The sequence below is a fragment of the Penicillium argentinense genome (assembly GCF_028826775.1).
Source record: "Penicillium argentinense strain IBT 30761 chromosome Unknown utg000010l_segment0_segment0, whole genome shotgun sequence".
NCBI lineage: Eukaryota > Fungi > Ascomycota > Eurotiomycetes > Eurotiales > Aspergillaceae > Penicillium > Penicillium argentinense.
Window position 1 is genome coordinate 3,238,093 of NW_026622669.1, and position 27,349 is coordinate 3,265,441.

The 27,349-nt window shown below is 52.4% G+C and overlaps 11 protein-coding genes across 11 annotated transcripts; 6 read left to right on the forward strand and 5 right to left on the reverse strand.

The window, feature by feature from the left end:
- Positions 1 to 666: 666 nt before the first annotated feature.
- N7532_010883 (pyridoxal kinase) lies at positions 667 to 2,569 on the reverse strand (the record flags this gene model as incomplete). The annotated part of the gene is made up of 7 exons (XM_056623374.1): positions 667 to 1,312; positions 1,389 to 1,506; positions 1,564 to 1,776; positions 1,904 to 1,983; positions 2,038 to 2,048; positions 2,101 to 2,264; positions 2,335 to 2,569. 7 exons carry the CDS (start codon positions 2,567 to 2,569, stop codon positions 667 to 669), a joined length of 1,467 nt encoding a protein of 488 aa, XP_056470790.1.
- Positions 2,570 to 3,203: 634 nt separating this feature from the next.
- On the forward strand, positions 3,204 to 4,382 carry N7532_010884 (uncharacterized protein; the record flags this gene model as incomplete). The annotated part of the gene is made up of 1 exon (XM_056623375.1): positions 3,204 to 4,382. The coding sequence occupies one exon, from the start codon at positions 3,204 to 3,206 to the stop codon at positions 4,380 to 4,382; it is 1,179 nt and encodes a 392-aa protein (XP_056470791.1).
- A 629-nt stretch (positions 4,383 to 5,011) lies between these two features.
- N7532_010885 (ankyrin repeat domain-containing protein) lies at positions 5,012 to 6,897 on the forward strand (the record flags this gene model as incomplete). The annotated part of the gene is made up of 2 exons (XM_056623376.1): positions 5,012 to 5,373; positions 5,430 to 6,897. 2 exons carry the CDS (start codon positions 5,012 to 5,014, stop codon positions 6,895 to 6,897), a joined length of 1,830 nt encoding a protein of 609 aa, XP_056470792.1.
- A 586-nt stretch (positions 6,898 to 7,483) lies between these two features.
- Positions 7,484 to 9,097, forward strand: ppe1 (putative ribosomal protein/carboxylic ester hydrolase (Ppe1); the record flags this gene model as incomplete). Its single annotated transcript, XM_056623377.1, has 6 exons — positions 7,484 to 7,674; positions 7,748 to 8,280; positions 8,333 to 8,423; positions 8,482 to 8,735; positions 8,808 to 8,981; positions 9,048 to 9,097. 6 exons carry the CDS (start codon positions 7,484 to 7,486, stop codon positions 9,095 to 9,097), a joined length of 1,293 nt encoding a protein of 430 aa, XP_056470793.1.
- A 461-nt stretch (positions 9,098 to 9,558) lies between these two features.
- N7532_010887 (putative transcription initiation factor TFIID subunit) lies at positions 9,559 to 12,732 on the reverse strand (the record flags this gene model as incomplete). The annotated part of the gene is made up of 4 exons (XM_056623378.1): positions 9,559 to 10,597; positions 10,670 to 11,484; positions 11,540 to 11,722; positions 12,544 to 12,732. 4 exons carry the CDS (start codon positions 12,730 to 12,732, stop codon positions 9,559 to 9,561), a joined length of 2,226 nt encoding a protein of 741 aa, XP_056470794.1.
- Positions 12,733 to 13,060: 328 nt separating this feature from the next.
- N7532_010888 (mediator of RNA polymerase II transcription subunit 11) lies at positions 13,061 to 13,650 on the forward strand (the record flags this gene model as incomplete). The annotated part of the gene is made up of 2 exons (XM_056623379.1): positions 13,061 to 13,132; positions 13,189 to 13,650. 2 exons carry the CDS (start codon positions 13,061 to 13,063, stop codon positions 13,648 to 13,650), a joined length of 534 nt encoding a protein of 177 aa, XP_056470795.1.
- Positions 13,651 to 13,951: 301 nt separating this feature from the next.
- Positions 13,952 to 15,102, reverse strand: cap2 (F-actin-capping protein subunit beta; the record flags this gene model as incomplete). Its single annotated transcript, XM_056623380.1, has 5 exons — positions 13,952 to 14,019; positions 14,090 to 14,135; positions 14,248 to 14,471; positions 14,554 to 15,047; positions 15,074 to 15,102. 5 exons carry the CDS (start codon positions 15,100 to 15,102, stop codon positions 13,952 to 13,954), a joined length of 861 nt encoding a protein of 286 aa, XP_056470796.1.
- Positions 15,103 to 15,735: 633 nt separating this feature from the next.
- Positions 15,736 to 19,095, reverse strand: mph1 (3'-5' DNA helicase; the record flags this gene model as incomplete). The annotated part of the gene is made up of 1 exon (XM_056623381.1): positions 15,736 to 19,095. One exon carries the CDS (start codon positions 19,093 to 19,095, stop codon positions 15,736 to 15,738), a length of 3,360 nt encoding a protein of 1,119 aa, XP_056470797.1.
- Positions 19,096 to 20,828: 1,733 nt separating this feature from the next.
- On the forward strand, positions 20,829 to 21,506 carry N7532_010891 (uncharacterized protein; the record flags this gene model as incomplete). Its single annotated transcript, XM_056623382.1, has 3 exons — positions 20,829 to 20,946; positions 21,015 to 21,296; positions 21,361 to 21,506. The coding sequence occupies 3 exons, from the start codon at positions 20,829 to 20,831 to the stop codon at positions 21,504 to 21,506; spliced, it is 546 nt and encodes a 181-aa protein (XP_056470798.1).
- A 978-nt stretch (positions 21,507 to 22,484) lies between these two features.
- Positions 22,485 to 23,195, forward strand: N7532_010892 (HD domain-containing protein; the record flags this gene model as incomplete). The annotated part of the gene is made up of 1 exon (XM_056623383.1): positions 22,485 to 23,195. One exon carries the CDS (start codon positions 22,485 to 22,487, stop codon positions 23,193 to 23,195), a length of 711 nt encoding a protein of 236 aa, XP_056470799.1.
- A 662-nt stretch (positions 23,196 to 23,857) lies between these two features.
- Positions 23,858 to 27,189, reverse strand: N7532_010893 (uncharacterized protein; the record flags this gene model as incomplete). The annotated part of the gene is made up of 2 exons (XM_056623384.1): positions 23,858 to 26,939; positions 27,005 to 27,189. The coding sequence occupies 2 exons, from the start codon at positions 27,187 to 27,189 to the stop codon at positions 23,858 to 23,860; spliced, it is 3,267 nt and encodes a 1,088-aa protein (XP_056470800.1).
- Between the last annotated feature and the right edge of the window lie 160 nt (positions 27,190 to 27,349).

A 27,349-nucleotide genomic window follows, 5' to 3' on the forward strand; every position in this document is an offset into this window, starting at 1 on the left:
CGGTAGATGGCCGTGTTGCTCCCCGCTCTGGTCTCGCCTCCAAGCATTTCATCGACACCGGTGCTGGTGTCATCGATGCCGACTACCGTGGCGAAGTCAAGGTGCTTCTGTTTAACCACTCTGATGTCGACTTTCCCGGTATGTCCAATACCTAAAGATCCGAGGACAATTCTTCACTTATAGCTGGATCTGGCACTGACCCATTGAAAAGTCAAGGAAGGAGATCGTGTTGCCCAGCTAGTTCTGGAGAGAGTAGGTTGCTCAACGAGTTGTCCATTGAAAGTCTTTCTAATAGATGTCTGCAGATCTACACTCCCGAGGTCGCTGTCGTCGAAGAGCTCGAGGAGAGCGTGCGTGGCGCCGGCGGATTCGGCAGCACCGGCGTTTAAAGAATTTCTTATTCGAAATCTGGAACTGGAATTGGGCGGATGGCTATCGGGGTATAACTAGAAATTAGACTTGGACTACCCGGAAACTTCAACGAATTTTACGCGCCAAATGTCTCAAAAGAAAAGAGGTTTATGAACTACTCAAAATTCGCTGCTTTGAATGGTGAATCTATCCAGACCGGAATGCAAATGCCATCTTGGTCGTGATCCCATAAAATAGTCAACTCCTCACACCCTTGTCTCAACTTATATTTATCCAACATCTCATAGCATGCTTCTATTGCAGCCCTGTGGGGAGGTCTTCCTTTTGCCATTCCTGTACCGCGAATTGGACAAGAGGGTCTCGCAAGAATCGCACGTTCCGGACCAGTCGAACTTCGGCAGCCTTTGTCCGTCGCAGATAGTCTTGCTTTTGTTGCTCCTCATTGCTCAGAGTTCCATTTTGAGTGGGTTCCAGAGCTCTCTTGGCCAGCTCTGCATTGCGGGCTTCCATGGTCCGCTCGAGAACGCTGTGCATGCTTGAAAGTACCTTCAGAGTGGCCTGTGCCAATGGAAGTTTGCTGGCTACCACATTATCGGGCGACACCCAAGATGCAGTGGACTGGAGACATTCGCCCGCCGCTGCAACAGCTTCTCGCAGGCGGGCAACCATCAGTGCAGCGAACATGTCACCAGTGCCGCTGAAAAAGCAATCCAGTGCCGGAACATCAATACGGAATAGGCGTGGAGACCCATTGCTCTGGGTAGTTGATCCAATGACGGTCAAGAAATTCTCCGGCGGACTAGGGGTGGACCCAGATTGAGATAGGTTGGATAGCTGCATAGAAGTGATGATGACGTGAGGGACTGAGTAGATTCGGTGGATTGCGGTGATGGCCTCCGCCAGCGTGGCGAGGGAGGTGATTTTGATGCCGGAGAGGACTCTGGTGGAGCAGGTTAGCACTGGGCGTGGGGATCAAATGCAGTCGATCTCTACTACTGAGCAAGATTGGAACTCACTCGGCTTCAAATTGGTTGGGCAGAATCAGATCTGCATGATGGATGACTTTTTTATATGCCGGAACGACATCGTCATTGACGTATAGTCTACCCTGGTCACCCATCACCGGGTCCAGCACTAGATCGAACAATCAGCCTGTACCGCCAATACGGGGAGAGAGTCGTATGCTCGTACCCCAGAAGAAAGAGCCCGGATTTTTCTCCGCTTTCTTCTTCAGATCCATCCCAATCGCGCCAACTGCGTCCACGGCCGCAGCGCTGGGAGCATACCCGGACAGCATGACGTCAAAGTCTGTGAGGTTACTCTGGCATAGGCCCTGGTACAAGTCTGTAATCTCCTGTGCGGTTGCGCGCGTGCCTTTGAACTGCCGGTAGCCGGTATGGTTGCCTAATAACTGGATTAGTCTGTTGCTCGAATGTGCTGACTTGCGTAGATCTTGTCTCGTGCGGGATTTGAGTCATCCGAATCCATAAGTCGGACCTGGGATGGGTCCCTCGAGATCGTTGGAACATACTGAAATGCACTGTGTTCAACGCAGCGACCTCGCATCCGAGGGACTGCATGGCATATGTCGCCATTGAATTGCCCACATGGCTATGGCTGTCAGCTTGGGGACGTCATCGCATGACTCCACACTGGCACACGTACCCATAGACGACCTGATCGAGGGGTTAGCATGATCGATTGAAGATCTCAGAACATTGGCCGTACCTGGCTGGCGACCGCCAGTACTCTGGTCTCCGGCACAAGGGAATCGGACATGGTTGGGGTAGCAGGAACAAAAGCAGCACTTGAAGCCGTCGAGATCGCGGGGAGGAAAGGGCCGAATTCTGCCTTACCTAATTGGCTCCGATGGCCGCGGAAATCTTTTGGAACTTCAGGGTTACGTTTACGTCCATTTCTGGCCACTTCAAGTTCGTTCGCGCCGTGGGGAGTCGCGAGTACAGAGCAATTGTTCTCTTGCGCGCGTGCTCGGCGCGGTCGCAATGCAGCTACAATGGTCTCCGATCGCTTTCGACGCGGCTGTCGAGTGCCGAGGGCCTGCAGGTCGCGTCTCCTTGCTTGGGGGCCGGAATCCGTTTAATTGCGCCGTGCGAGTTTCGAAACGAGGCGTGCAGCAAGTGACACGGTCCCGAGGCTGCTCCGAGTGTCCGACTTGGTCCATCCGACCTGTTGCCATGGATGGCACAACAGCTCGAGCTCGGAGCACTCTGTCGCGGGGATGAGAACCGGGGATCGACACCTCTCTGCACGATGGCCCGGTCAACAACGTCGACGGGCCTCGCCCCGACGAAGATCGTCATCAGCCTCGATCCTTTAAAGACAAATGACCCAGCTGTCCATGAGGATCGTCAGCATGCGAACCTGATCCTGGCCCCTGCACGATGCAAGCACCCCTGAGCCATCGCATCACAGCCCCGAACTCCAGTCCAGGATCCACCGAACGATCTAGTCCTCCGGGTCTGCTGTTTCGGGGCCTAGCGCACGGCGCCGTGGGCAGGCTTTCGGCCTTGGCTGCACTTGGATAGGGCAGTCAATACGAACTAAAATTTGTACCCATTCGGCTCGTTTCTCCGTGCGTTGCCGGCCCTCTTATACGACGGCTGTCCCTCGTGGTCATCCTGTCAGGCACCGCGCACTTCATCGAGTTCTGTTCTTCCCCCGGATGACTTGCTGATCCTTCAATTGCTCAGTCCCGGGGCCGTGGATTAGCAAAAGTGCGTGCAATGTTGAACATTGTGTAGCGTTGGTGTTCTGTTTCGGCTCTTTTCCAGCCCTTCGTGGGTTCGTCACTCGTTAACCACCTCCTGGTCATGGAGGCTCCTTCGCGTCTTTCGACCTGCAACGGCAGCCGAAAGGCCTGCCATTCGTTTGCAGGCGAAACTCGTCTTACCTCATTCCTTCAACGCCGCTGGTCGCGTCCTGGCCAGTCCCGCCGACTATTGCAAGTCCCTGGGCCTTTCTACCACGGCCTCTTAATTTTAATTCTTATTCTCTGTTTTTCGCCTATAGCAGCTCTAGCGCAGCCTGCAGTTGCGTCGAACCATCTGGCAGATTTCTTACGATCGGCTCCAGTTTCACATGGAGAGACTTTTGCGAGTGGTCTCCAACGGGGATCTTCACCACTCCAGTTTCGTGGTGTACCAGCAGATGGGGTTGGTCGCGACGATGCGGCCAAAGGAAACGATACAAAGAATGACGGCGCTTTGCTACTGCGACGGACTGTAACTGCGGATTCCAACTCATCCTCGGACATGCCGACCCCGTTCGATACCATTTCTTATAATTTCGCCAACCAGAGCTGCACGACCTTCTTTACCAATTTTCTCTCCAACTCCACGATAACCGATTGTCACGCCGTTTCGCTGCTCCTCGAGAACTCTAATTCCTTCTTTCACACGTTGGCTTCTGCTGCGGCCACTTCACGCGTCCTCGACATAACCTGCTCCCAGCCGGTCGCCAAATGCGCGTCGATCCTGACATCCCTGGCGAGTGAAATGATCAAGAACGAAAATTGTGGCCAGGACTATAACTCGGGCAACTCCGTGGTGCAGAGCACGTATGAGGACCTGATGGCATACGAGCCCGTTTACCGCGCGTCATGCTTGACTAACCCCGACACCAAGAACTACTGCTTTGTTGACGTGGTACAAAATTCAACGGCGCCGAATGACTATAATGTCTATTTTGTCCCGCTGGGCTCAACCCTCACCAAGTCCGGTACTCTGACTTGCAATCAGTGTTTGCAGGCAACCATGGATATCTTTGCGCACTGGGCTACCGTCAACGGCCAATCTCTCGATACTACCTATGTTCCATCCGCGAAGGTCGTCAATAGCTATTGCGGCGCCGGATTCTCGAATGCCAATGTCACTGTCGGCTCTGACACAGTCACGGCTGGTGCTGGGCGGAGTGTACGTCTGCCCGATGTACGATTCGCCGTCTCTTTATTCGGTCTATTCCTGGGAGTCGTACTTACAGGGATTTTCTGAGAGACTCTGGACCCCACTGGACTCTATGACGTGCTCCCATGTCTATCTGGTAACTTCATTACCGGTACTCATGTCCTTTACCTTTCCCGACTTTCCTTGAGACCTCGGTCATGCATAACGACAGCGAAGAGCGTGCCATTTCACCCTGCATATTATATACAATATTCCCTGTCTATTATTTAATTGGATATACATTCTGTCTATACAAGAATTTTGATTCCACATTGTTCCTAACAGATCTATAAATAGCGCGTCCCGGATCGCTCTCCGAATCTTTCTTTCCCCCGTTTTGACGTGGACTCCAAAATCTTTTCCTGTCGCAGTGGATAACTCTCGTATCAGAATGTCGGTTGCCCACTGTTCCACCCGGCTTAAGTATTAAGCTTGAATACACAGCCCCTACCGCTGCTACATACTAATATGAATGGCAATGCTGCAACGCCTCAAGGGCGGGGCAATCGGGGGCCAAGTGAAGATCCCTGCTCCGCCCCCAAAATTTGTCGTGCAAACCTCGAGGCAATAATGCGAGCCCGTCTATAAATGCAGACTGCCCTGGCGCAGGGTTCTTTGCTGTGATTTGCGACTTGCTTGTGCTGTTTTTCCATTCGCATGTCTCGCCATTTATCATGATGGCGCTGTCACAGACTCCGGCGGAACTATCGCACCATCTTGCCACGATCCGACCGCTGGCCGATTCGCTTTACGATTCTACTCGCGAGTCGACTGCCTTGATCAATCTGGCACACAATGAGCTCGGCCTACTTCTAAGAGTGTTGGCTGCGGCCGAGGCCCGCTCGTCGCTGCTCTGCGCGGACCGCTCCATCTTTGCCCTCGACGAAAAGCTGGAGGGTTGTCATGCCATTCTGCTGGATCTGCAAATGCTTCAGAGAAAACCGGGTGGTGTGGGGTCGTCAACACAAATCGCAGAGATCCGAGCTCGTATTTCGTCTTTTGTATTTGAACTCAATGTGATGAATGCCGATATGACGATGTAGGTTCGCCTTCGGCTGTGCATCCTGATCGGGGGGTTCTGACGTTTCTGTATAGATATTCACAAAACAAAGTCAATCGACTGGTCCGCGACTTCATTGAGGATGTGCGCGAGGGCAAACGAGGGCGCTCTGTTATCACCGATGCCCTGAATGACGAGGCATCCGCCTCCGAGAAAGAAGAAGCTTGGGAAAATCTTCAGCGAGAGCTCCACGATGTGGGTCTGGTCCCTGGCTTGTCAGGCCAGGACCACGAATTTATCGTTTCGACTCTTCGAAAGGCGGTTGAAGATGATCACCTCCTGGAAAATATAAAGCCGACACCTGAAATTCCGGCAGGCCCGACGATTATCGTCTCCTCGCCATCACAGCTAGATCAGCATGAATGCCCCCCGTCGTTACCCCCGCGACCTCGAGATTCAGGACTGTCAGACCTTTCGGAAAAACAGGTTGTCGTCACAGAGGACTTTCCAATACCGGCCGCCACAGAACTTCAAGGAGTGTCGGATACCGAAAAGCAAGCGCTTCCCATAGACAACTATCCGATTCCTGTGGTGACCGAGGCTTTCTTCAACGCGGTAGGTGACTCCGACAAGCAGGCCCTATCGCAAGATAACTATTCGATTCCTGTGACTACAAAGGAGCATCTCTCGACAGCCAATGGCTTCGATAAACAAGTCATTTCTCGAGACAGCCTTTCCATGCCCCTGGATACTGAGTATGTCGCACGAGGCCGCTCAGAGGGAAGCAACACTTCTGCACCGCCGCCTCTGGCAAAGGGGAAGAAGCCTAGCCTGATGAACAAGGTGAAGTACAGGCTCACGAATAGCAAGGAAAGCTTCATCTCTTCAATCCAGATGGGTGGAGCCTACTCTGTTAAACTGGCTCTCGATAAAGGTGCGGATGTGAACACCATGAATCACCATAACCAAACGGCTCTGATGGTAGCTTGCTCCTTCGGACATGAAGATGTTGTGAAGTTGCTATTGGACTACGGCGCCGACACTGCAAAGGTCTCTATGAAAAGGGAGACCGCCTTGGGCGTGGCGGCTGCCCGTGGGATGGAAAGTATTGTCCGGGTACTCCTGGCACATGGCGCGAATATGAATTCTGGAATGAATGCAAAGCCTGCCCTCATAGAAGCGGCATCATCTGGATACGAAAATATCGTGCGGTTGATGTTGGATCGCGGGGCGAATCCCAATGCGATGGGGACAGGCGGTTTAAGTGCGTTGACCGAGGCCGCAATGAACGGCCATGTCAACATATGTCGCCTCTTGCTAGATAATGGGGCTAGGACTGAACAGCCGAACAGCTCGCTGACCGGCAGAACTGCACTTTGGAAGGCGGTTTATCAAGGCCGGACTGCGGTTGTCGAGTTACTGATGGAACGGGGAGCAGACCCCCTTTGGAAGGACACTGCCGGCAAGACAGTATTGTCACTTGCATCGGCCTACCGCCGGTCTGAGATCCTCAAAATATTCCATCAGTATGGGTATGAGAGCACCCCATTCCAGTACTATTGATGGATGGAAAGCGACCCAATTGAGAGACTGGGCATGTCATTGCCATTTCGACATTCAGCATTAGCTAGAATATTACCTAGGTCTTCGCTGCATGAAATAATCGTTTATTGTGCATAAGACTGTTGAGTTATTGCCTCTCAAATCTACCTGGGGATTGTGCTGACATGAGCCGAATCCCTTGATCTGGACCATGTGTACAGCCAGTTTGGAACCCTCTAGTTTCTCGGATATCAAGATCCATAAGACTTATCGAACAGTTCCATGCGATGTGCCTCCATACCAAGCGTTTTAGCTCCTTTTTTGCCCGTCAAGAGGTCTTCTCTGTCCAGTGAGAGATTTCTAGATTGGGTGATGCTCTTAGTCAGCAGATATGGCATATCTTCACGAAATCCTTGAAGTGTCCGACCAGCAAACAACATCGTGCGCATAACCTTTCGGCATTATTGGGATGACCCCCTCGACAAGTGAACCCCTAGGAAAGCCACTGATTCAAACGTCGATTGGGCTGATCTCCTGAATACTGCGGATATTACATCGCCTGCCCCTCCATCGATCAACGGGTACGCTGCGTCCCCACCCGAACTCCATGAGTGAGCTCCAGAAATCCTTCGCCAAGTCCAAACTGGCCAAGTTGCCTCCAGAGGCCCCGATGTTCGACACAATTACCCATCTGGAAGAGAGCCGCGAGGAGGACGGCTCTTCCGCCTCCTCCGTTTCTTCCACAGGAACCCTCATGCCGTCCCCAACGCGGCATTTATTTGCCCGGACGGGCTCAGGGTTGGTCTCTCTTCAAGATAGCTCGATGAGCGGATTTCAATTCCATTGATTCAATTTTCTAATCTTTCTCTAGATCTTCTCAATCATTAGCGTGGTCGGACTTCTTTTCCCAGGAGCTGTTTCTTCCGGAAGAAGTGGACGACCTCCACATCACACATCATGCCTACCTAACGCCGCCCACGGGAACAGGGCCTCTTTTCATCATGCACCACGGTGCAGGCTCATCTGGTCTTTCTTTCGCCACGTGCGCTGATGAGATACGGAAGATTCTCCCCAAAGCGGGGTTCCTGTCTCTCGACGCGAGAGGTCATGGGCGGACAACGATGACATCAAATTCCAAGCCACTTGAGACTGAAACCCCATCCATCGCGGCTGCTGCCCAGTCCGAAGCTGATGGAGAGATTAAGCTCGATCTGAGTCTGGAGACCCTGAGCCGGGATCTTGTCTTCATTGTGCGCCAAACGCAAGCAAAGATGCGCTGGGAGAGTCTTCCCGATATCGTCCTTGTTGGACATAGCCTCGGCGGTGCGGTGATCACAGATGTGGCGAAGAATGGCGAGCTTGGTCCCAAGGTGCTGGCGTACGCAGTTTTAGATGTTGTGGAAGGTAAGCCGTCACTAATTCACCCGACTTGACTCATTCTAACCGGATTTTCTAGGATCCGCCATGGATGCCCTGCAAAGCATGGAGACATACCTCTCTACCCGGCCAACCAGATTCCCCTCGCTAGCTTCTGGAATCGAGTGGCAGTATGTAGCCCCCATCCTTACATCTTGTTTGTAATCCCAATTCTCATTCCCTTTATAGCACCCGATCCCGCACAATTCGCAACACGGCCTCAGCTCGAGCTTCGGTCCCATCCTTGATTTATGAGGAAACCAAGTCCCCAGACACAACACGCCCATGGGTGTGGCGCACTAATCTCTCTGCAACGAAACCATTCTGGGAGAATTGGTTCATTGGCCTAAGCCGGAAATTCCTCGATGCGCGGGGCGGCAAACTGCTACTCCTTGCCGGGACAGACCGACTAGACAAAGAGCTGATGATCGGGCAAATGCAAGGTACGCTACAAAGGATTTTACATACACAGAGCTAATGAAAGAGAAATACTGGCTAACATTCAAGCATTTTAGGTAAGTATCAGCTCCAGGTCTTCCCCGAAGCGGGGCATTTCATCCAAGAAGATCAGCCAGTCAAGACGGCACAGGTCTTGGTGGATTTTTATAAACGTAACGACCGCAGTGCATTGGTGCTCCCACCTAAGGTGGCGGATATGCAGGCTGCTGCTGCAATGAAGAAGAGCGCCGGTATACCCGATAAAAGTGGAGTGTTAAAATGATATTAATATTTGATTGACGAGCTTAATGGTGCAGGGACAAATGCCGTCTTGTGGGCAATTTCGACGTATGATTGCTACGACTAGAGATAAACTAAAGGTGTATGTGAAGCTTTTAAATCGAGCACTTGCCCCACTCAAGATAAAACTATGAATATGGATACACTCTGCCAAAATTGTTCAGACGTGCATCGAGGGTCTAATCATTTTCTGTTGAGCACGTACTACAGAATTGGATGAAGATGGGATCAGATCTTACATCTACAGATAAAACAAGAAATTCCGCATGGTGCATGCCGACTGAGTTTACATTTTCACAATATGGTCCGGTCCTAGTGACGGTATGCCGGCCAGCCAAAAGCCAAAAGACTACTTGGAGGCGGCTGCGAATTTGAAACCTTATGAGTTTGATTCATACACGATGAAAAGAAAAGAACTAGACAAAATTGTCCTTGAAATCTTGTAAAAAAACACCATACCCTGACCCTATCCTATTCCTTGAGGAGGTAAAAAAAAAAACGCCTTGGGAAAAGAAAGAAGACACATGCCTAAGGGCAGTACGCTCCGCCGGCCACAATCAGGTTCATGTTGGTGAATTTGACCTTGTACACGGGGCTTTTCTTGGTAGGGAAAGCGCTAATCTGGTCCGGCGTAACCACTACATCCTTTCCCTTCTTCTTCTTGCTCTGACCCGCGGTGCTGGCCGGAGCGTTACCGGTGGCATCCAGCTTGGCACCAGCACCTCCTTCGCCGACCACACGTCCGGGGTCTTGAGGCGCGGCCACATCCCACACACGCACGGTTCCATCGGCTCCGCCAGACACGAGAACAGTCGACTCAACACTCCAGCTCAGAGACCAGATGCCACCCTTGCCGTGACCGCGCATGCGCTTCAGCAAGCGACCCGGAGCCAGGTCCCACAGGAAAATGGATCCCTGGTCATCAGCCGACGCAAGAATCTTTCCATCACGGCTGCACTCCATGGAGGTGATGTTTCCGGTGTGGCCGGTAAACATACGCACAGCGTTACCGGTAGTGACAGCCCACATGCGAACCGTGTGATCAGAGCTAGCGGTAAACACATATGCGGAGTTAGGGTGGAAACAAACGGTGTCCACGTCTTGGTCGTGGCCCGCGAAAATTCGTTGCTGACGAATATGATCTGTGACCCAGAGACGAGCGGTGCGGTCATTGCCACCGGTCACGAAATAATGTCCGAAAGGCCCCCAGCGAAGGTCCCAAACCGGGCGATCATGGCCTTTGTAGACAACCATGCATGTCCAGGTATCGAGCGACCACAAACGGACGGTCTTGTCAGCGGAAGACGAGAGCAGCCAACGAGTATTGGTCGGCACGTAGTCCTCGTTGGAAACGCTTTCATTCTTTGGGGCAGAAGGCGCAAAGGCCACAGCATACACAGGCCCAGAGTGTCCGATAAGTCGTCGGGAGTTGGCCGGTGGGTTGTCATCCAGGTCCGGGAATGCGGCCTCGATGTTCTTACCATCGAGACTCCAGACTCGGATGTAGGAGTGCGAAAATCCTGCCGCAACGAGCATATTGTCATCTGAGAAGTCGATGCAGTTGATACTGTCTATTTGTCAGCGAGTTCGGTTCCAAAAAGGAAAGAAAAGAAAAAAGCTTGTGCGAAAAGGAGCTTACCCTTCGTAAGTGTTGTGGAAGGTAAACATGCAGACGCTGACGCCAGGTCCCACGCCACCAGTGCGGCCGTCGAGCTTGTACCGATCCCGGTTTTCCTTAACTTTCATGACTTCAATAGCTACATCCCGAGCAATGGAAGGGGGAAAAGGAATGTCTGCACGGGTCGGTGCCTCTTCCTCGTCCTCCTTTTTGATCATCTGGTCAAATTCTTGAACAAGAGTGTTCTTGCCTTCGAAGGGAGGTTCCTTGGAATCCTCCTCGGCCAATTCCGCACGGACATCCTCTTCCAGAGTCTGCTCCATCGGCAATTTGCCTAGTCTCAGTCTCGGCAGGGTTCCCGCCATAGCCGGGTTATCACCAGTGTAAGCTGATCCCGGGTGATGACCCGGAATACCTTCATCTTCGGAAGGGAATGACTGGCCCGCTCCGATTTGCCCAAGCATGGCAGCAAAGCTGAATCGATCATCGGCAGAGCGGTCCATAGTCTTGATGGTGCAGTAGCTGCTCAAAATGGCATTCATAACAGAGCCCCCCTCCTTCTCCTTGCTCTCCAGGAATTGAAGAAGGTTGGTGTATGCTGGGTTACTCAAGACAACGCGGTACTTGTTGTTTCGGTAGAGATTTGCGGTTGAGTTGTCCTGAACATGCTCGGGCAAACTGATGGGTTCGAAGATACGGATATCGTCCGTGTGCTCCGGAAGGAACATGTTCTTGTGGGCCTCAAAGAACTGTTTAGCATCTTTAGGATAGAAGGACGTAATCATGTTCAGGAACGAGTAGACAAAAAGTGGCCATAAGACTCGACGCAGCTCCGGCTATGCAATCGTCAGTGAACCCTATTCTCGAAACATTAGTGCGATAGATTGATACCTTGTAAAGATCCAGGTTTTCTTCAACCCAAGTCTTGAGAAGATCGAAGCCTTGGTTAAACTTGGGTCGGGCATCTTCCGCAAGAGGAGGCAAGGGACGTCCGTCGATTTCCTGGTTAGCAGACTCCATGCGGAGCATAGCCTCAGTGCGGCTGTAACCTTTCTTTGCAAGATAATCGATAACCTATGTTGGAAACCAGAGAGTTAGCCTTTGAGCCTTCAGCTTGTAACTAAGCATTCTAACGGACGATGAAATCTTCAGTGTCATGCGAAAAAAGGTAGGAGCCCACGGCCGAATCCATCTTGGGCGCCGTCATCGTGTTCTGGCCAGCAGGCGACAGTTCTCGAGGCGGTTGCACCGAACTTCTGCTCGCCAGATCGCCCGTCTGATCGAGCCCGGCATGATCGGCGGGACCAACGACAGGAGCAGTTGCGTGTGGCCTTAAGCCGGGGGGCTTCTTGGGTGGGTTCAACTTCAGGCGAATCGGCCGTTTGGGGTGGTTGGAGGACATGATTGTTCCAGCTCCCGGATAGATCAAAGGTGTTGCGTGTGAAGGTGAAGTGAACAAGTTGAGTGAAGAGATGAGCGGGTGGGTTGGATGACAGAGCATCAAAAACAGTGTTCCATGGGGTGACGGGAACGTTGGTTTCGTGGCCGAGAAGGTGCACGTCGAAACTCGACAGATAGAAGGCTCCGCTTAAGGGAGACATGGGAAACTGGACAGCTCTGCCGGCCCAAAGCCAGGCAACCTCATATCCTTTCACTCTCCCCACTAGTCCAAGATCATCTCCCCTACAACTCAAGGCCTGGCAACGGGAAGCTGGAAGCCATACGCCCCGACCATTAAAGAGAAAGTGACGTTAAGGGCGGGTTGAAGGGCAAGTTTTCAATCATAAAGAATGGGGAGAATTTTGTGCAAAATAGGGCTGTTATGGCAAAATGAAGCCACTGGAGGAGAATGGTACAAGACAAGATGAACAAGATTGAAGTGAAAGTCAACTTACTATCTGGTTTAGATTCTGTTGCGACATCGCACCGCTCTGGGGCGGAGGCGGACCTGGAGTGGATGGATGCTGAACCGGAGTGCCCGACAAGGGCTGCTGGGAGGACATAGACATGTTTCCTCCATTCGCACCAGGTCCCATGCTGCCGCTGCGCGGCGCAGGACTGGGAGCGCCGCCAGGCGCAGACATGGTGATCCCTGCGGTGCGGAGGTCGACGGCCCAATGCGCGAGCCTACGAAGTTGACGGAAATTTCGCTGACGAGTGGTCGAGAAAAGGTGCAGCGGAGGGAAAAGGCGCTGCGGCGAATTTGATATGCAACATGGAAGTTGCGCGCCGCCGCCCACCTCAGATGCCTTTTCTGGGGATGCACGTGATTGCGATCCGCGCTTGTCGGCCACTTCACTGCAGGTCGACCTCCGCGTCGACGACTTTCGGAGTCTGTCAAACACTTGCACCCACTCGAAACCGGCGAACTGGAAACTCTCTTCCCCTCTGCAACTACTTTGCACAAGCACAATGGCCGAAGAAATGCCCACTCAGACCTTCACTTCCGCAGACCGAATCCGCCAGCTCAATGACATCGACAAGGTATGACGCATCTTCAGACATCCTCTTGTACAAAGCTCACCGATCTCGTTCCATAGGAGGTCGCTCAGTTAATACGCTCTGCCGGCCTGGCAATCCAGGCCCTTACGAACACACATCCCGACTCGGACTCCGTCGACGCCGCATATGGTTCCCTCGAATCCCACAAGACTCAATTCAAAGAAGCCACCTCAAAGTACTTTGCCCTTCTGTCCACAATCGATGTACGTCTACGCAGACAGCTTTATGCGCTAGAAGAAGCGTCTGTCCTGGGGCCCGACGCCCTCGCGCGGACAGATGCCTCGACTACAGGTGGGGCAAGTGGTGCGGCCGCAAGTGCTGGAGCAGGTGCGGCCAATCCTCTTGATACGAGCTGGCTGAACAGTCGCAAGGATACGGTTGGGAAGGATAAGGAAGCAGAGCTCTGGGAAGCCGCTCGCGGGTTTGTGGCGCGTCTCGATCAGAAGTCGGAGGAGTCCTCCCAGGCCATTGGTGACTCGGAGAGAATGCAGGTGGATTAGTTGCCAGTGCTTTTTGGCAATTCGCAAGTGGTTCTTGACATTCTAAGCGGTTGAAATCACTCTTGACTTCTCTTTTTTGATACCCCGAATATCTATCATTGCTGGAGAAAATCTCACAGCATACGCACCACACTTTTTACCAAAAGGAACTCAAGTTGTAGGAGTAACTGGGCACTTTGTCTCTCAAGTCCTGTTCGTGCGATGTTCATGAAACTAAGGCTGTGCAAAGAAAGCAATAATGGGCCGCCGTCTAGCGTGGGCTCCTGAGCCGCTAACCCGACAAATGCCGAATCTATCAAAACTATTTCTGCATGGACTTGATCATCTCCAGCTGCGCCGCCCGATCCCGATTTGTCTCCGAAAGAGGGGCTAAGTCTAAGCATGTGGTTAGTACTCATAGTAAGAAGTGACACGAATTCCAGCAGTATGATAGACTTACTGCGCAGTTCGCCAACAACATCCTTGGCCTTGCCAAAGTAGACCTCCTCTGCAATCAGTCAGCACTCCGAATTGCCCCCGGGGAGGATACAAAGCCAGGGAATACGTACGCAACAAGTTACGCATCTTCAATTCCATGTCCTCAACCAGTCGCCCCACGTTGGCAATGTGGCTAGCATCGCCTTGCTCAACGGGCAAATCTGCCTCAACTTGACGGGTCATGTTACCGCTCAGGTCCATGTCTCCTAGAGCATCACTCTGGTTGGCTAGATGAAGGATCACAGTGCTGGTGAGTTTGTAGTGGGAAGAGCGGGCGCGGTCGGTGGCTTCGAAGACGTGAATGCTATCCCATTCGCCGGAGCTCTGGGAACCGGGGGTGACACCTGGGGCGAGAACTAAGTCAGTCTAGGTCCATCTTTGAAGACGTGTAGCTCAGTGCTCAAAATGGAAGGATTGGATCCATACCCTTCTTCAGGAGAACTACGCCTGCGAATCCATCGTCCAGGTCCCAAAAGTAGACGCTCCCGACTCCGCCTTCATAGTAAAGTTCACGATAAACATCGAAGGCCTCGTTCGCCGCAACCTCGAGCTTGCGGACCTTCTCGCTCGGAACGGTACCATCCTCCAGTGGGGGGTCGAACTCATTGCTCCATGGTGAGCGGTAGCTGTCACCGTCGCGGTTGTAGTCACAGAGCAGGTAGTCCCGGTTGGTCTGGGGGCAGCGGCGGACTTCCAGGGGCTGATCGACGGAGGAGAGGAGGTCTTCCTGGAGCTCGGGGACAATGGAGTTGATTGCGTTTAGGTTCTTCTTGGTGTCGCGTGGGTTCAAGCGTCGGAGAAGGTCGCTGAGAGCAAGGTGGTCAGCTCGGTGGTCTCTCCATGCACATGGGGTGGGGTTGTGGAGGGCCTCGCATTGCCGCTGCCCTGGTTGAGATCGAAGACCAGCGAGGGCTGCAAAACTAATGATACGAGGACGGATACTCACAGTGCGCTGTCAAACTGCTGGTCGGCCATGGTGGGGGAGGGGGTGTACTGGGGTTATCTTCTGGACGTCGGACGGCGGTGTTGATGGTCGGAGGTGCGTGGGTGTTCCCGCGGCCCGCCGTGGCGTCAACACCGGCGATCTTTCCCTTGCTTTTGTAATGTAGTCTCCGATTCGAATTGTTGGTTTCCAGTATCGTACTTCTGTAATCTCATCCCGCACATACCTTATGAAATACAAATAAATACTGAGATAGATATAGGTTGCTCTCACACTACATCTTGGTAGATTTAGGAGAACCTTGGAAGAAGCGAAATTCTGCCAGGCAGGCTTTTCATTTTTGCTGAGAGGATGCTACTGACAGCACCCGAAGAAATAATTCATATCACAAAGTGCTGGCGTGAGCAGAGACTTTTCAAAGCTTTTGAAACATTTGGATACAATCCGGGAATGTCTTACAGATGCTCCACGTTACAGAGCATTATATGCAATTCAATGGTGTCTTTGTTTAGAGTAGGATATCTTCCATGTTATCATATTTATGCATACAGTGCTATGTACATCTGAACAAAATAAATCTTCCTTGGGAAACTAAAAAGGTGCTCATGACATTAAATCGCCCAACACATTTCATGACAATCAAATCCCTGATTCTATCATTACATTTACCAGTCATCACTGCCTTGAACAGTTGGCCGGGTGTTACGCGTCTTATTATTTGCCTGATTGAAGAGTACACTTGCATCTGGAAGATCAAGGTCGGATCCATCATCATCAAATTCACTCCCAGTGAAACAGAAAGGTTGAGGATGAGGCTGCTCGGTAGGATTCTTCTTTGGTTGAGACTCCATATCAGACATTTTTGGAGACAAAAAGGCAGCAATCTCGGCATCCTGAGGACTCTTGGCCAATGGAAGAGATTTGCCGTGTGAACCAGACTGTCTGGGCGTCTTTTTTGCTTTGTTGCTCTGTCGACGCTGCTTCGTGTTGTCCAGAGAAATTTGTTTGGAGGCGGGCTCATCAGCCAGGATCTTTCGAAATCGATCTCCACAATCAGGTCCTGCAGCTTCAATCTTTTGCAGAGTATTGACCATGCGCTGTGTGATGGACCCATGTCGTACAGCTTTGGTGGGCCTTGCAACGCGTTGCAGGTCGGGAAAAGCATCATGGCGCGGAAACCGAATGATTTGTGGCGATGTATCGCCAATGTTCTGATAATGACCCTCGAGCTCGGTTTGCTCAGTTGCACTGAGCACCACTTCATTCAATGGGGGAATCTCCATAGGTTCAGGTGTTGGTGTCCGGGCCCGCTTATTGGGCGCCGAGGCCTTCTGCTGGGCCTTAGCCTTGGGCTTGGGCTTCTGCTTGTTAGTCCCTTCTCCCAGCGTCGAGGCTCGAGTAAAACCAGTCTCCACGTCGTCAGGCATGTGGAACTTCTTCGGAGGTCGCTTGGGTGCCCGACCCCGACGCTTTGGCTCAGGTAGACCCTGCTGGGAATTCTCGGGTGGAATGTCGATGATTCTCTTGTCAGGCGTAGGCTTCATTCCCGAAGGAAGGATCCGGGCAGATCGCTCGTCGTGGAAAGTGAATTGAGATCCATTGGCAATCATCTGCTGCATCTTCTCGTAGTTATCCTTGGCTTTGATATACGAGTCTTCTTCCTTGCCCTTCATGAGGAGCAAGGTGATATTTCCCGCTCTTTTGCGACCTGTTCGACCCATTCGCTGCAACATGCGAATTGGCGAGGCCGAAGAATCGTAGCAGACAATGAGATCCACCTCTCCGATATCTAAGCCTTCCTCTCCTATTGATGTCGCGACAATTGTGTTATATGTGCCTCCCTTGAACTCTTCGATGATCTTCAGTTGAGTCTTCTGGTCCATGCCTTCCGATCCCTTGGCACTGCTTTGACCAACAAAAATATGAGGCCGGATCATGGGTGCATAGCGCTGTAGCACCCTCGTCACCTCTTCGGCACTGTCACGGAAATGAACGAAGATCATAACTCGCGTAGCTGGCTGCGCACTGGAATCACCTGTGTCTTGTCCCTCACCCGCATCCATGAAATGGTTGAGAATCACAGACTTGAGATACTCTAGTTTTGGATGACCAATGAATTCGGGGTTTTTGCTCCAGGGTTCGAGATGACCCATCAGTTTCTTGAAACTGTCATCTTGTACCACCTCCTTTTGCCATTTCCCGCTCTTTTGGCCATCGGTATTGGATTTAAAGTGCTGCAGGTGGCGATAAAACGGGACGATTCCGTGAAACTTGAGCAGATCGATGGCGTGTGCGAGACTGGCAAGAACAGTGAAGATAGCGTTGACCTTGCCCTTCAAACCGAAATTGGCATTTCGACCGGCATCAGATTGCATCCATTTCTGTCTGGCCATGGTGAGACCGTAGGCAGTCAGAGCCATAGGATCGCGTCCCCAGTATGCATTTAATGTGGTCAGCTGTTCCACAAGCGGACGAAGAGTCGTGGAGAGCAATTCCATGCAGAAGAGCATCTCCTCCGAGTTCTCAAAGGTTTCGATCTCGATATTACGAGCGTGTACATAATCTCGGATATCAATCGAATTCTCGGTACGAATCTCAACTCGCGAGATGTCTAGCCCATCAATAACCGCCTGGACAGATTCCACGGTCGAGCCGGGCGTTGCTGTTAGGGCCAAGACCCGGAAGCTTCTGTTGTACCGTCGTAGGAACTTGACAACCTCCACATACGCGTAACCACCAGTAGCGCGATGGGCCTCATCCACAACCAGAAGCACAATACGTTTAGGATCGGCAATTCCCGTTTTGAGGTCATTGATTAATGTTTGTGGGGTCATGAAAAAGACGCGCTTGGCTTGCCATTCTTCTGCACGGATCCCAGGTGCTGCGCCCCCGGTGAGCATGGTCGTTTGTGATCGTGGTATGCCGGCGATGTCCAGACACGCCGAGACTTGTTGCGAGACCAATGGCTTTGTTGGAGCCACGAAAATGATTTGCGCATCTTTTGTCCACCGGAACCAATTCAACATGATCGTTGCTGCGATAAAGGTCTTACCCAGACCAGTCGGCAACGCAACGAGCATATTGTGAAAGAGCCCTTTCTGAGTGATGTTATACTGGTAATCTCGGATGCTGCCCAAGTTCGTCGGGTACCACCACGTATTGAGGGTGTCTTGGTTGAGCTTGTGGTGCGTCGGAGGCTCAACGTTGTCTGGTGGCGCCCAGTCCTGTTCTCGGGGTGCCATGCGAACCGGGTTTGGCGCAAGCATGCCGAAGAGGGTGCTCTGGCGCATAAGACTTGATCGATTTGCAGAGTGTGATGAGCTCGATGAAAAGGAGGAGGCGGGTTGCGTCGGCTGCGCCGGCCGTGATACCGGGGATAGAGATGGGGAGGAGTCGAATGCATCATCAGGGATATTGTCCAGTTCGAAGGAGACGTCCAGGGAGCCACTATTCTCCTTCGGTAGCCCTGTGTTTAGTGACATTTTTGGGTTCTCGGCCGTTTTCGTTGTCCTCAAGCTCTCCTCCTCGAACGCATCCAGCGAAGCAGCCAGAGCAGCTCGCAATTCTTCTTCGTCGTCGTAGAAATTGTTGTTGGTTTGTCTGTTTGCCCCGTTCAGCGGCGGTGTCCGCATCGGTTCCGGTGTGGGCGATTTTGGGTCTGGCTTTTTCCACCTAGGCCCACGAATGCGCTCGGGGCTGGAGTTGGGTTGGGTGAGTTGCGTGACAAAGATGTTTTCATGGGACTTGCTTTGTTTCGGGACAAAGCTCCGGTACTTGGATCGCGCTGGGGGGTCGTCGTAGTCGGAGGATGGATCCCGGCGACCCTCTCGTAGATCGCCGTCCATGGCGGACTCGGAATCTGCATCGGTTTCTGAGGCGGCATCGTCAATGAGGTCTGCCCCGCGCGCCGACGACTGCACTCGGCGACGTTTTGCGGGGCGGGGGGATGGGAGATCGTTGAGAGTACTGGGGGCGACAAAATCATCGTCATCGAAATAATCGGACCCAAAGCCAGATAAAGGCATGTCGCCTGTCTAGTCGGTCAGTCTTCGACCTCGACCACGACCTTTACGGCGATGCTAGATTTATCAGGCTTCAAGGACGCGTCGCGTCGAATAGATCGCGATGTCAGGTGATCGAATGTTTGCCGTGTTTGCATCACGTCCACTCAGGTTGACAGGTGGTACATTAATAGTGGGAATGTACACCTTGTACTACAAGACACATACTAGATCACCTAGTATGCAGTAGCACCATGTATGCATACTCCTGCAGCTTCACCGTCTGCAGCTGCATTGCAGTCCTCGCCAGTCTACCCGGGCATCTGCCAGTCCCTGGTCTTATCTCAGTGCCCCGGCACCAAAAGATCGAACGGTTCTACACAATCAGTAGCACTCTACTTTCCTCGAAAGTTGTTTGGGTAGATTTCCTTTCCGAAGCACCCAAGGTTATCTTCTCTTGTGAATACGCTTGCTTCCGAACAAAAATGCAAATGTCTGGCGTTGAAACCCTGACAAATATCGCCCCCAAACGATATTCATCCAACAACCCAAGGTGGTAGACACTTCAGAAGATTGAAAGGCCTCACAATACTCGATATAGACCGGGAAAAGGTCTTGGCTACGCATAAAGTTACTCCTCTTTTGTAAGGCTTGCATTTGATTCTGACTTTACACTCTGCCCTCGTCGCCGTCGCAAATCCAAGAGTGGATGTATCGCTGGTATGACTTCCAGTTAATGCGAAGTAACTCCATTTTCTCTGCGGCGAGCTGTTATAAACTGAGACGGCTGCGACACTACAAGTGTACCTACACTGTACTAGGTTGTGCATTGCGGTAATTTAATCCGGTTGAGCGTGTAAGTGATTGGGTGATGAATAACGGTGGACCTGTCCGCATATATAGTTTGATAAACCATTCTCAATCGTTCTGTGGAGGGATGCAAGAAAGTGGTGTGGTCGAGGTGGATGATCATCCAGTGTTGCCCCCCACACCGTTGCTAACGTCCACTTCTCCATTCTCCAGCAGTACATGTGGCAAATGGACGAGGCCAGCGATTTACGGCGGGACAGCCCGAATCTCTTTCGGCAACTAGCCTTGATGGCACCCCACAATCATATCCAGTACCTACTGTAGTAGGTACATATGAACATTGTAGGCGAAAGCACTGATCGTCGCCAGTGCAGTCGATCGCGGGCGCGGCCGAGCCCCCAGATTTGACAGATCCACCGGGGGGCGTCAGGGTCCGTGTTAGCGTGCAAGGGATGCCCTTCGCAAGGGGAAACTCGCAGGCGATCCCTCCTACCCTAGGGTACCCTAGGATACTATGGGGTACTACGAGGAGAACCTGCCTGGTGGCGGACTAGCGCGCTGCACCCTCGCACCCTCGCACCCTCGCGAGAAACAGGTCTAAAGACCCCGATCAATCTGAGACCCAGCGAATCAGCGGCCCCGCCACCGCGACCCTGGTCTTTTTTTAATCGTTTGGGGTTTGGGGTTAGTCCGCTTTGGGCCTTTTTGGTGTCTATTTGTGTCGCTGGGGGTCTCTTTTGGGCGGGACGGGAGCAGGCCGTGAGGAGAAAGCAGAAGGCCAAACATGCCGCGAGGACGGTTTGTATTTAAGACTCGCCGCGCGCCTTCTTCCCTTTCTTTTTTCCCCCATCCCCGCCGTTCGTTAGCCACCGTCGCTACCTTCTTCCCTTCTTCACTTCCGTTTCAATTCTGCATTCTCCCAAGACTTCTCGCGATTTTAATTCACCATGAAGCTCAACATCCTCGCCGTTTCTGCTCTGCTGGCCCTCGTGGCGGCCGAGACCACCACAACGGCCGACAAGGTGACCACCACCACCAGCGCTGAGGTTGAGTGCGCCAAGAACTGTATGTGATCACCCATCCTCGACCACCGTCCTCTCACCGGTGCGGACATACTGACTGGATTCTTTCAGGCGCCGCCAAGGACATTTGCTGCACTGCCAAGTGCTACAAGGTGCCCTGCCCCAGCGACAGCCAGGCCAACGACACGAACGAATGTGTCTCCAAGTGCCCCCAGGGCACTGGCACGCCCGAGGACACTAAGAAGTACTCCGACTGCCAGCAGGCCTGCTTCAGCTCTCACTACTTCCCCATCGATGGCACCACCGCGACTGGCACCGCCGGCACCGCCGCTACTGCTTCGGGCAGCGAGGCTACCCAAACCGGCTCTGATTCGAGCAACGACTCTGGTAACTGTATGTATACTCCACCAAATCCCCCAGCGATGCCCCCCTTCCTGGCTAATTTACTCCTTTCTAGCCTCCAAGGGCACCGGCACTGCCAGCGGTTCCGCCAGCGGCACCACCGAGACTGGAGCTGCCAACACCAGCAACGCCGCCAACGCCAAGTTGGGTGCCTCTGGCGCCGGTCTCTTCGGTCTCGTTCTCGCCGCCTTCGCTCTCTAAATGTGTCAAACAGGGTCTGCAATCGACATTTCTTAATCTTCGAGATGCTCGTCTGGGGGATCTGTTCCCCATATGATGCCTTAGTTTCCTTTCGCCTGTGTGATACCTTTTTTGATACCTGATTTATGACCCTGCGGCGAATGAATGAACAGCATTTTCTCATGGAAACCTCCTATGTAATTCTGTATGATCACGTACTGTCGTATTGGTCTGCCATACAATTTGTATGCCCTGAATTAGTGTCGTCTCCGCCGTGTTCAATGCGCTGTTTATTAAAACCCCATCCGACACACTCCGTTCTTCCTGGTCCCATCGCTCGGTCACCCACTAATATCGACCTGATCTCAGCCTGGCGACCGTCTCCGTCCTAGAGATCCACTTCCCTGATGGTCCCAGACAAGAATCGGCACTGAGCCAGACGTTTATGTACTAACTACATCAGCTTATAGGATACCAACTGGAACCAGCTTCTAACCCGCATACACCAACTTACGCTACTTCCAAGCACCTTAAGCCAACCGCAACAGTTGACAACCACTATGTGTTTAGACTTGAGCATACATTTTTCCAGCTTTAAATCCAGGAAGCGACGCGTCGATCGGGCTCCAGCTGTCGCACCCTGCAGATCGAGCCCCACAGTGGGCAGTTCCCCGCATGCAGTTAGGTTGGACTGCAAGGAGCAGGGGAAATGAATTGTCGAGTGTTGAACCGGACCGGCTTGCATGCAGGGGAAAAGGGGAGGGTTGCAGCGAGCTTCACCGCCGAACGCGCCGCGGAAAGTTCTGCGATGTTTGTTTCTCTGCACTGACCCCAACTGATTGGATCGATATTATTGAGATTACCAGTAAGTCGATGTCCCTGCAGGAATCCTGAATACTCCGACGGTTCAATTTAACGTGCTTCGTGATAGTCCACAAAAACATAAAAATTAAAAGAACAAGGTTACTTGGAAGCTGACTGGGACCGATCGCGTCAACCATGCACGACACCACCCCCCAATTCCAAGCGCTTTACGAGTCGATGTTGACCTTTGTCAACACCTGCATGTCTGGTCATGATCCATCGCATAACCCGGCACATGTTCACCGAGTTGTGGCTCTAGCCAATATCATTCTTGATGCTGAGCGTGCACTCCACCCCAACACCGACTACGATGGTGCGGTGGTCAAGCTCGCAGCCTTGCTCCACGACATTGGGGATCGGAAATACCTGCATACACTCACAGCAGAAGGTGAGAACGAAACGCTCGAGCCGACTACAATGGTGCGGCATGCTCTTGTCAAGCATGGTGCCCCGGTGAATCTTGCGTCAAAAGTACAGACGGTTGTGTCGCATGTCTCGTATTCAACCGAGACCAAGAATCCATCTGCTATCCGGCAATTGATCGATAACGAAAGGCTTATCGAGTTGGCCATTGTGCAGGATGCAGATCGTCTGGATGCAATTGGGGCGATTGGTATTGGCCGCACTTTTACTTTCCTAGGTGCCCAGGGGACGAAGTTTCTTGTGGATGGAAAGTGGGAGATGAATAACTCCATTGAGCATTTTGGCGAGAAGTTGGAGCTTCTGGAAGGAATGATGAAGACGGAGACGGGAAGAAAGATGGCCCAGGAGCGGACGGAGAGATTGAGGATCTTTCGTGGGTGGTGGGAGGAAGAGATGGAGCTGATTTCGGCCTCGCGTGTATAAAAAAAAGTAAAGAGTTGAAATGCAGAACGAACCAAGACACTACCGGTGTAGGTCTGCAACGTAACTATGTTCATATTGCCGAGTCTGTAGGGACTCCGTATGTATTGTGATTCCTAGCTAGTACCCTAAGGTAGGGTGCTGGAGCCCAGAAAGAGTGATGGGCAAAGTCTCAAAGTCTCACTTGGTTCCTCTCCGTGGCAACGAGTGAATCGTGAACGATAACAAATGTCCAAAGAAAACAAAAACTGTATCAAACGGCGGACAAAAAGAAAAGTCGCACGTAACAAGCACCTAGAAGTTAAAGCACAAAGCCCTCCATCTATCAAAAATGCGAAATCATCGGTACAGGGTTGGGGGTATTGGAGTTTCTGTGAGTAACGGCGAATCAAAAACTGCTGGAACCGCAAGGGAAAAAAAAAAAAAAAAAAAAATTTAAAACCAACTGAGACGATGTCATAACTTGGTAAGGAGGCAGTTAACGCCAGAGTATTCCCATCGAGGAAGACACGTCTGATGCAATTTCGTAGATATCACCGAAACCGGCGAAACAAAAACGGGGTGCAGGTCTTAAACGCCTCCAAGCGTGAGCACAGAATCTAAATCATTGTGTTATCTGAAATAGGACGAGAATAAGAAAAGGACCAGAAAAAAATAATTGAAGATCAGACCCGATCCCGGGCAAAGTCGAGAACTTCGCAGTCATCCTCGAAAAACCCGTCATCGGCTTTCAAGGGAGCCGAGTGCCTCTTCTTTCGACGGGTGGTGATGAGAACTTCTTCCATGTTACCGGTGCTGTTGCCAAGAGTAATCAAGTTTTCCATATCACCGCCAGCCCCAAGAGAATGGCCATGAATCGCGGCGTTATCGTCTTCGTCATCCGCGTTGTCATCGCCACTATTGCTGTACGACCGTACATGTACCTTGGTGGTCGGGATGTCATCTCCAAACACCCACTGGCCGGTAGAAACGGAAGAATTGTTCCCCATTTGAAATACATGCAAACCGACGCGCTGGTCCGTATGGAAAGGCTGATAGGGCGTATTCGTCTCAATCTCGGCCTGGGACAAAGGCTGGCAGAAGGGCTTTGTAGTGCTAGGTGCCTGGGAGTTGGCTGATGGTAGAAGAAGCGAAGCCTGAACCACAAGGTCCGGATCGTACTTCAATACCGGAGCCGACCCACAACTGTTCTGTAATTTGGCAGGAAGCTTGAACTGGCTTTCCTTGCCGCCGATCACAGAGTGCGACTGGCGGGTTTTATGACCACTGGGACCCTTTTTCAGTCGATACAACTTGAACACACCCTCATCTATCACTCCCAGGGAGATGAGACCCTTGCCACATATCCACATGACCCGAGACGGCGCCGGATCATGAGCAAGGCCAGCCAGATGAAGCCGATTTTCGCCAACATGCCGAAGAGTGTGCACGGTTCCCGTTGCAGCGGCACCCATAGATTTACCGAGACCAGCTGCCACGACTTTTCCGCCTTTGATGCTGGCTGCACTTGACAGTGCAAATCCACTCATATTGGGGAAAGAAGCGCCGGACGAAGGGACGCGGCCTCTGACTGCGGAGAAAAAAGGCTGCGTCTTGCCGCCGACGAGCTTCATGGCAGCCGACAGGGGATTACTAGGGTTTGTCTGCGAAGACATATCATCACTCGCCGGGCCGAGGGCCGGGGACCTTTGCACCACAGACCGAGCTCGCCGGAAAGGAGGCCATTGAAAAGCGCTTTGAAGTAAGTCAAAAACATGGACTGTGCCCTTTCTGGTTATGATGGCTAGCTTGTCACCAATGGGTGGTGTCCAAATCACATCCACAATACTGGATGTAGTTAAGCGCGCGTACCTCGCCACCTGACGCACATTCGGGCTATGAGCAGTATGGTCGTCAGTCATGAAGGCCATTGCTCGGCAATGTTTGAGCTGCATGAGATCCCAGACATATTGTACGTCGCCTTTCTTACTGCCCGTGAAGAGCATCAACCCATTCGGAGACAGCGAAAGAAAGCTGCAACCGTTGGGAACTTGAAAGGTAGCCACAGGATTAAGCGATGCAGTCCTTGAATCCATTCCATCGTCGAAGCGTTTGAGATCGATGATCGAAACCGCGTCAGGTTCAGGTGATGAGGATATCTGAGTATCCTGAGCGTGGGTTGGGGGAAATACTCCGTATCCCTGAGATGGAATTTCGGGAGTCCGGCTAGGCCGTGGAGGTGGTGGCATTCCGGGGGGCTGTTGGCTGTTCCAATAATTGTTCCATGCTTGAAGGCCCTGGTCGCCCATCCAGCGGGCACCTTTAACTAGCTCCTGCGTTACACCTCGAGCCACCTTGTTGAGAAAGCTCTCTCCTTCACCCACGTCGGTAGCACAATTCACTGAAGACATGGAAGGTGGACTCCGAGTTTCCAGTCCTTGAGCTTTTTCATGTATTATGTTGGGGGGTACAAATCCCTGAACCGATCCCCTATAAGACGTCGAAGGAGGCACAATTGCTAACCATCTTCCCTGTACCGCCACGATGGGTCTTTCCAAAGCCGCAGTACGCAGGGAATCATTGTGAGACCCATCAGGATCAGTGGAGCTTGAAGAGGTGGAATATCGTCGAGCTTCTCCGGCATGGACATTGGTCCAGGTCTTGCCCAGGCATTGATAGGTGTCCGCTGAAGTCTGTCTAAAGACATAGACTTCTCCACTAATCCCGGAAGCAATAATCACATGGCTCCCGGTAGCGAAGAGTCTCAAGCTACCAACTGGCGAGGGAGCAAACGATGGTTGGCCTGGAATGTTATCCAATGAGGGGACAGGCTTGCTTGCAAAAAGCGTGGCAAGGAGTGCCCCGGACCGGAGAGAAAACACTTGAACCTTGGTCTGATAGAATGGAGTGTCAAGACGTCTGTCGCCGGAGCGACCTCGTACCATTGAGGAAGGGACTTCATGGATATCCGATCCCGCCGGGGACCCAAGCGCCTCTTCTTCGTTTGGAGGGATTGGGCCGTGGGTCGTAATCGCTATATGGGGTTGGGACGCGACGTTAGAATCATTGGAAGATTGACCGGCCAAGATCTTTGCTTCGAGGACCCTGCCACCGAGACCAGTGATCAGCCCGACCAGACGGGCCCGGCGGTCCTCGATAGCGTGAACTTCGACAGTGGCGTCGGAACCCACAACTAGTACATTAATCCCTGCTCGGGGCGATTTCACCGCAAAGCTCGGCAGTGTATCAAAGCCGCAGTATGAATACGCACAGTCGGACGGAGGGCGGGGTTGAGTACCCAGGTCAATGTCGGGTGCTCCGTAGAAATGGGCCTGGGGCATATGGGGAGGAGGTGCGAGGTTGCCCATCGGACTACCGTACGACTGGCTCTTGCGTCGATCCACCGATTGCTGTCGGGATTGAATGCTACTTCTGTAGCCACTGCCATAGCTGAAAGGCCGGATGCGCGTCGGCGGCGATGCCGAAGAAGGTTGACTACTGAAACCACCTCGCTCTTGGATTGTTGGAAAATTGACCGGTGACTCTTGCGGCAGGTCTCCATCCATCAGATCAGTAGGAGGGCTTTTGCCGTACGGAACTGCCTGAGCCCAGGTGTCTGTACGAGTCACGACGTCGTTCTCTGGTGTTCCATCGATTGAGCCAAGTGCATCCAACATGGGCGAGGCAACGGTAGGGCGAACATCGTGGTCCAAGGTAGGATCAGGGCAAGATGATGGCTCAACTGGGGCGGCGGCGGGAGTTGGTAATCTGAACAGGCCGTTCAACAACGGAGTCTCCAGTGGAATGAAAAGGAGGAGGGATGCGATACATACAAATCTTCCGACGGCGATTCCGTCACAGCCTTGGCCGCCTTGGCCTTTTTGTTTTTCTTCTTCTTACTCTTTCCACTTGGTTCATGCTCCTGGGGTGGGCGAGCCAGATCCGTGTTGAACGGAGTGTCGTCTTCTAAAGACCGGCTGTACTGGCGATTGAAGTCGTCAGCCGCTGCCGGGGGCATTCACCTAGAGGATGCCTCGACGAGGCAGTAGGGAAACCAAGAGCACTTTGGACCGCTCCCAAGACCCTTGAAAAGGTCTGAGAACGGGGGAGAGACCGAATCGCCTGCTTGAGGGGTACCGAGCGAGGGAGGCGACGAGGGAACTACTGCGGTGGGGGCA